This window comes from Coregonus lavaretus (assembly GCF_964263955.1).
Source record: "Coregonus lavaretus genome assembly, chromosome: 38".
Taxonomy (NCBI): Eukaryota; Metazoa; Chordata; class Actinopteri; order Salmoniformes; family Salmonidae; genus Coregonus; species Coregonus lavaretus.
In genome coordinates, this window is record NC_140025.1 from 22,511,906 (window position 1) to 22,520,266 (window position 8,361).

General features: G+C 39.2%; 1 protein-coding gene across 1 annotated transcript; it reads right to left on the bottom strand.

Annotated features, from left to right (window-relative positions):
- Positions 1 to 457: 457 nt before the first annotated feature.
- Positions 458 to 6,610, bottom strand: LOC311112171 (uncharacterized protein). Its single transcript, XM_084155148.1, has 2 exons — positions 6,363 to 6,610; positions 458 to 3,254 (listed from the first exon to the last, which is right to left on the bottom strand). Exons 1-2 carry the CDS (start codon positions 6,541 to 6,543, stop codon positions 1,954 to 1,956), a joined length of 1,482 nt encoding a protein of 493 aa, XP_084011274.1. The 5' UTR covers positions 6,544 to 6,610; the 3' UTR covers positions 458 to 1,953.
- Between the last annotated feature and the right edge of the window lie 1,751 nt (positions 6,611 to 8,361).

The following is an 8,361-nucleotide window of genomic DNA, read 5'->3' on the forward strand; positions in this document are numbered from 1 at the left end:
TGACTGTATATGATACAGCGCAAAAGTCAAGTGTATGTCAACAGGACTCTTCAGTCCCACTTGGTGTGTGCATGTTGAGAAGTCTGATGGTTCCAACTTCTTGCCACTCAGTACTACAAATGAATTAAGAGTCCGGTGCCCATATTCATAAAGCATCTTAGGGTAAAAGTGGTGATCTAGGATCAGTTTTGCTGTTCAGATCAAAATTAATAAAATTACGTGGACCAGGGGAACCTGACCCGAGATCGGCTCTCCTACTTTATGAATACGGCCCATTTGTCCTTACTTTAGGCATTAGGAAATGTCGGCTGGATGGCATCAGGGTATATTCAGTGTTCCAAATGTGAGTCGCCGCTGAAAATGTGTTGTGCTAGGGTGCATGTGAATCTGTCACTCAGGACAAGGACAGTGCAAAATCATAAGAACATTTGAAGACAATGGACAAGAACCATACAGCTCAAAGGCTTGACGTATTATTATTTTTACAAGTTACATACATGATATTTCGGACATAAATGGCCTTAATATTCGACTAAATGTAAATAAACATATAGATTGTGACAATTGAATTTAACCCAGGGGCAATGTGGGATTTAAATAAAGCGGTCATCCCACCACTCTTTTTTGTAAACAGCTGAGGGAAAGGGCTGGAGCAATTCCACTTTCAAATTCATAGACTGAGCTATGGATGCAAGGACTGACCAGCCATGAGATCAAAATGATAGTTATAACCATGTTTTGAAGCTATAGTGTTTGTTTACAACTATACTGAACAAAAATATAAATGCACCATGTAAAGTGTTGGTCACATTATTCATGAGCTGAAATAAAAGATCCCAGAAATGTTCCATATGTACAAAAAGCTTATTTCTCTCAAGATAATCAATCCATCCACCTGACAGGTGTGACATATCAAGAAGCTGATTAAACAGCATGATCATTACACAGGTGCACCTTGTGCTAGGGACAATAAAAGGCCACCCTAAAATGTGCACACAACACAATGCCACAGATGTCTCAAGTTGAGGGAGCGCGCAATTGGCATGCTGACTGCAGAAATGTCCAACAGAGCTGTTGCCAGAGAATTTAATGTTAATTTCTCTACCATAAACCGCCTCCAACATCATTTTAGAGAATTTGGCAGTAGATCCAACCACAGACCACGTTTAACCCCACCAGCCCAGGACCTCCACATCTGGCTTCTTCACCTGTGGGATCGTCTGAGGAGCCCACAGGTGCTCAGGATTATTTCTGTCTGTAAAAAAGCCCTTTTGTGGGGAAAAACTCATTGCGATTGGCTGGGCCTGGCTCCCCAGTGGGTGGGCCTATGCCCTCCCAGGCCCACACATGGCTGTGCCCCTGCCCAGTCATGTGAAATTCATAGATTAGGGCCTAGTGAATTTATTTCAATAGACTGATTTCCTTCTATGAACTGTAACTCAGTAAAATCTTTGAAATTGTTGCATGTTGCGTATATATTTTTGTTCAATATACATTTTGTTTTACAAACAATGGCTTATATTTTGGGTTCTAAAGTTGAACTAAGCTCAGTTGAACCAAGCTCATGAGGCAATTTTTGTTATTTTCTTCAAGAATCAATGGCTAGCCTATATATCAGCAAATTAAAAGTCCTAAAATGGATGTTCCAATATCATATTGCCCCTTACAACAAACAAAAATGGTCCATAGGAAGGGGATGTAATTGCACACTCCTTTCTGGATGTAAATACTGATTTAATTGGTCCTCAACACCACACAAAATCAGCATTGCCCTAGTAATGGTTAAAAGGTGAGCCAACTTCGTGACAAAGGTTATTCCGAGTTGAATTCAAATGTTTACCAAAGTTTGCTTGCGAAATCCTCTATCCTGCTTCGTGCCATACTTCTCTGGAGCGTGAAATTCTGAGTTGTTTTGAGATCCGACTAAAGTAAGCTTGGTAAAAGCTGGGTAACTCATTGATCTTGCTTTCTGGAATAACCCTTTGCTTTCTCCCTAGTGTGGGTCCCCATGTGTCTTTTCAGATGGTGATTCTGACTGAAACCTGTTCCACAATCAGGGCAGCGGAATGATTTCTCCCCTGTGTGAATCCTTATGTGCCTTTTTAGTTCACCATTGGAAATGAATTGTTTGCCACATTCACGACAGTGGTACGACTTATCCCCTATGTGGATCTTTAAGTGGGTTTTCAGATTGCTAGCAGTGCTAAATCCTTTGCCACAATCACGGCACTGGTATAGCTTCTCTTCTGTGTGGCTTCTCATGTGTCTCTTTAGATGGTCACTCCGGTGGAATCCTTTGTCACAATCAGGGCAGGGAAATGGAGGTTTCTCCCCTGTGTGGCTCCTCATGTGTACTTGTAGATATCCAAACTGAGTGTAGCTTTTGCCACAATCAGGGCATTGATATTCTTTCTCATCTGTGTGGATCCTCATGTGCACTGACATATCATATTCCGTAGTGAAACATTTACTACAAACCTGACAAGAAAACCTAGCTCCGATGTGAGTTTGGTGGTGATCTATCATACTTTGTTGTGACTGAAAACGCATTCCACACACACCACAAAGATGTTCTTGATCTTTTATATGAGTTTGCACATGTTTCAATAATGAACCCATGTAAAGAAAAGACTTGCCACACACCTTACAACAAGAAGCAGCAGCATTACTTTGACTGGATGATTTCAGGTTAGATAACTCTATGGATTTTCTAACCTTAGTATTGATATAGGAACTTTGGATTTTTACCATCCGTTTTCTCTTTGATTTGACTGGCTTAAAACCTGAAGGAGCTCCTGCATTTTTAATACTATGAACACTTTCAGAGTTTTCACTCTGAGCCGCAGAACAGTCTGGATTTACTGCAGAGAGGGTCTGAGAATCACTGGTTGGTTCGGATTCTCTGTAGTCTTCTCCATCAGGTTCTGTTTTTATCTGTTCAGTTGTAGTATTGGGTAGAGTGTCTCCCTCTCTGTTCCCTTCCTTTGGGGCTTGATAGAGATGTGAGGGCTGAGTTGGGTCCTCATCACAGTCACTTTTCACACAGACAGGAGTGAATATGAACTCTATGGTATGTGTCTCAAGTCCTTGAAGCTGCTCTTCCTCTTGACTGGCCCCGAGTTCCCCCTGTTCCTCTTTAATCTGTGTGGGCTCTGGGTCTTCCTGCCCCAGACTGGGGGTTTTCTCCTGCTCACAGTGCTGCTGCTCAGGGGGTGCCTCCACTTCGGAGACTGAGAGGGTGAACTGCTGTAGGTCTGGAGGAAAGGATTAAACAAAACCTCAATGCTGACATGATAAGGGGTATGCCTACAAAATTAAACCTACAATCTGGGATTTAGGAATCTGTTTAATGGTCATTTTAATTATTGATATACACTGCTCTCCATATGTATTTGGACAGTGAGGTTAAACATCTAATTTGTCTCTATACTGGATGAAATTGATTTTAAATCAAATAATGAATGAGGCAACAGTACAGAATGTCACCTTTAATTTGAGGGCATTTTCATGCATATGTTTCACCATTTAGAAATAAAAGCACTTCATGTATCTAGTCCCCCCCCCCCCCCCCCCCCTCCCCCCAATATACTATAAGTTAATTGGACAAATTCACTTATAGTATATTAAAGTAGTCAAAATGCTAGCATTTGGTCCCATATGTCTTGTACGCAATGACTGCATCAAGTCTGACTTTATACCCTCATTGGATGCATTTGAGTGTGTTTTGAGTCATGTCCTGGACCACCAGAAAATAGGATTATTTAAATCGATTGAGATATAGTTTATATTTGGCCTATATGAACTTGATCTACTTCTGAAGCACATGTGGCCTAGGAATTAATACGTTAACCTGTAAATATATTTGCTTATTATAAAAAGCTAAAATGTTGATTCAAATACCTGTCATTGAAATTAGTTATTTGTGGAATATTAGGTTTCTACATGGTTAGGGCCCTATAGAATCTGTTGTTATTTTTTGCCTAATTTCATTTTCTCTGTTTTGTTTTTCCAGGTTTCAGATTTTCACTAAAAATCACACTTTTTTTAATAGAAAAACAACAAAAGTGGATGTTCAAAGTCCACAACAATGCCATATCAGGAGACCACTTTTTAGGTCTGGGAAAAATCTAAGAAATTTTATTTTTGAGATTAGTTACCCTTTAATTCAAGTGTGCACCATGCACCTATAGCAATAGACTGTTATTTGGTTAGCGGTGTTTCTGTAGCCCATGTGTGCAGAGTTTGCAAAACAAATGCCCAATTGACTAATGCAGATAATGATGTCTTTCTGACAGGTAGGCATAAGCTACTTTGCAGTTAACATATAATTGAGAAGGTTATTGGGAAAGTCATTCCATCTACCAGAAGGTGGTTATCATTAGCATCGCTAACAGCTACATAAAGTGGTACACACACACACACACCAGCATTCCTGTGCGTTGCCTCTCCAGAATGTTGCAAGAAATACGAATCACTGATTCATTCTGTTCATGTTTTATGATATACTTGGGCAAATTAATTAATATTTTGAACTGTTTGGGCTAGAATCAATCCGATTTCTATGTAGCCTAGTAATGGTGCAACCATAACACTAACGAATCTGTGCTGGGTTTCTTCTCTGAGGCACTCAGAAGCAACGGTACAGAAAAGCCTAATCATTACTACTATTATAATCTGGTGCTCCCAAATTAAAATTCCAGGTCGCACAGCAAAATATTAAGGAGCATATGCGACCAAAATGGTTGCTCTTTAGAGCCCTAATCATACATGCATAATAAACCAACTGCAGTCCTCTCCCAGTGGAGAAACACTCGTTCCTGTCCCATGTTGTGAACGCGCGCTCTGAAGCAACATTGCTTGCCTGGCTGCATGCACTTACCATTAGTTATTTTGATAAGAGCGAAAATACACTGAACAAAAATTAAAACGGAACAAGTGTTGGTCCTATGTTTCATGAGCTGATATAAAAGATCCCAGAAAGCTTATTTTTCTCAAATTTGGTGCACAAATTTGTTTACATCCCTTTTAGTGAGCATTTCTTCTTTGCCAAAATAATCCATCCACCTGACAGGTGTGGCATATCAAGAAGCTGATTAAGGTATATGTGACCAACAGATGCATATCTGTATTCCCAGTCATGTGAAATCTATAGATTAGGGCCTAATGAATTTATTTCAATTGACTGATTTCCTTATATGAACTGTAACTCAGTAAAATCTTTGAAATTATTGCATGAAAATATAAATAAACGCAACATGGAACAATTTCAACGATGTTACTCTAAAACGATGTTGGAGAGAAATGAACATTATGGTAGAGAAATGAACATTCAATTATCTGGCTCAACAGCTCTGGTGGACATTCCTGCAGTCAGCATGCCAATTGCATGCTCCCTCAAAACATTGTATACAATTACATTATCACATTCAATTGTTTGTTTGCCATACTAGTCTGATGAGACCATGCTTGCAACAACGGGAACTAGCCTGCAACTACCGAACATGATGGACAATGTTGATTGGCAGGTAGCTTAGTGATTAAGAGCGTTGTGCCAGTAACCGAAAGGTCGCTGGTTCTAATCCCCGATCCGACTAGGTGAAAAATCTGTTGATGTGCCCTTGAGCAAGGCACTTAACCCTAATTGCTCCTGTAAGTCGCTCTGGATAAGAGCGTCTGCTAAATGACTAAAATGTAAAAATGTGGAATGATGTCCCATGAGGTTGCAAGGGTAAAGTGGGAGGTGGGATCAGGTCTACCCAGTATTGTCCAATGAGGTTGCAGGGTGGGCCAAGGACACCAGAGTCTTTATGCACACCCTACAGGGGCTGGAGAACAATGAGTGATGACTGTACACAATTGTGAAACATTTTCAGGGACCCTTTTAGGCTCTTGGGCGCTACTTTCAGAACTACTGGCTTAAAAGTATACAAAACCTCTGTTCAATCTCTAAATTAATTTGTCCAAATACTTATGATTACTTCAAATGGGGGGGAGGTGTTTTTATTTCTAAATGGTGACATTATGCCTTAAATAAAAAGTGGAATTCTATATTGTTGCCTCATATTCATCATTTGATCTCAAATCCAAACTGATTGATTAGAGCTACTGTCCAAATAGGCCTACGGATGGAGTGCACTGTGTACCGATTTATTCATATCTAACATCTCCTTAAATTGTATAGCTAATGAGCTAAGCTCAGCCGTTTTACCCTATCATCATAACCCAAAATATAGGCCTACAGTCTTATTATATTGATAGGCCTGTCATTGAATTCCAGATTGTAGCTCTTTAATGATAGACTACCTTAAAAGTGGAGATTCCTATAATAAAGGTTGAATAGACAAACGTAGTGGGTAACAAACCTGATCTGCCTTCGAGTAGCTTTATGTCAAGTAGCCTTTGTAGACGGTGGTTTTCTTCTTTTGAACGAAGAACTTCGTCCTGAATCTCTGCTAGCGTTTTCTCAACTAAAACGAATATCTCCCCAGCAGCAGCTGTTAATCTCTTGTTGAGAAAAAATCTCAACAACTGTATTTTAGACATTTTTTAAAGTGAAGTAGCTAATGTTAGATACTAGTTCGTGTTTTCTTGTCATTTATTCTTATCTTTGGTTGCGCAGGAAGTGATGGCATCAAGAATAACTAGCTAAGCATTTCCGTTTACTACAGCCACAAAGGCTATGTCGTAAACATTCATGAAAACAAACATTCGCTTTTTAGTCTTAATTTAAGGTTAGGGATAGGCATAAGATTAGCAGTGTGATTACGTTGAGAGTTAGGTTCAAAATCACATTTTAAGAAGACAAATTGTAGAAATAGGCAGGATTCCTGATTTCAGTTATGACTTTGTGGCTGTGGTAACTAGTGACGACCAGCACTTCCAGGACAGGGATTTTTTAAAATCCTTCAGAATAAGAGTCCTTTTCTGGAAACTGTAAATGAATAATAAAGGCAAAATGATGGAAAATATGTACAATTATCTACTGTATACTAGATCAAACACAATTATTTCTAAAAGAAGTGTTTCAAAAAGTAATTGTGTGATTTTAATGGCTAACAATGTGTGTGTGTGTACTCCTATCATCAATTGGACTGCATACCCACATCCATACCCACACATGCAGTGAGAGCCAGCCCTAGCCATTTGGGGTCTCTAAGTGACATTTTGACAGGGGGGCCCCCCACCTTGTGAGCAAAACATTTTAGCGGCCCCAATGTTACAGCAGAGAGAAAATATATATTTTAGAGTTAATTTCCTGCAATTCTACACATTTTGAAAGACCACATAGGCAACTCTTGACCACTGCAATGGCTTGGGACTGTTGTGAATATGCCCACACATTTTCCCATTACATACTGCAGCTTACAAACCATTACCAGAAGAGAATGTATGGAACATTCAGTCCCTGTTCCATACATTCTCTACTGGTAATGGTTTGTAAGCTGCAGTAAACTGAACATAGAATAGAGACTAAACACTTTATGTTACCTTGAAAGTATAACATCAATAACATCAGTCTGAACATTCCCTCATCACCTTGAGATTCCAAAACAAACTACCAGGAAACTGTTTCTAATAACCTGAAAACATCAATAGACTGAACAGCAGACCTGTGAGCTTCCTATAATACTCTATACTAGTATCCATCAACATCAATCATCTTGACAACCTTCCTCTGAACAAGGATTGAAAAAGCAACATCTGTCACCCCACCACTTTTGTTGATAAACAGCTAAGGGATGGGGCTGCCGGGCTGAAGAAATGTAACCACTCTCAAATTCAACGACTGAGCTATGAATACAAGGACTGACCATCCAGGAGATCAAAATGATAGTTTTAGCCATGTTTTGATGAAAGCTATAAAGTGTTTGGTTAAATTACAGTGTTAACAATGGAGTAAATCATGCTTATATTTAATGGGGTAAGACAGTAGTTATTTTTTAATCAATTGCTATATACACTGTATCATTAATTGAATAGTCCAAAAATGGATGTACAAATCCCAGATTAACCATTACCTCATAATTTAACTTAAATCAAACTGTTTTTAGGCTTACATAGAACATTAAAAGTTGCTTTGCTTTCCAAAGAGTGTTGTCCACATCTTCGGACAGAAGATCTTCGTCCTACTTTTCTTTCTTCTTCTGTTTTAATCATTTTTTCTTTCTTTGTGGACGTTATTCACATGCCTCAGTAGGAAACTTTTGAATTAATATTTTACCACAGACAGACTGAGCAGCAATGTTATTTATCCCCTGTGTGAGTCTGTATAGGTTCAGTTAGGAGCCACGTCGGATTGAATCTTTTTCCACAGTCACCACAGCTAAATGGTTTCTCTCCTGAGTCAGTATACTGTATGCC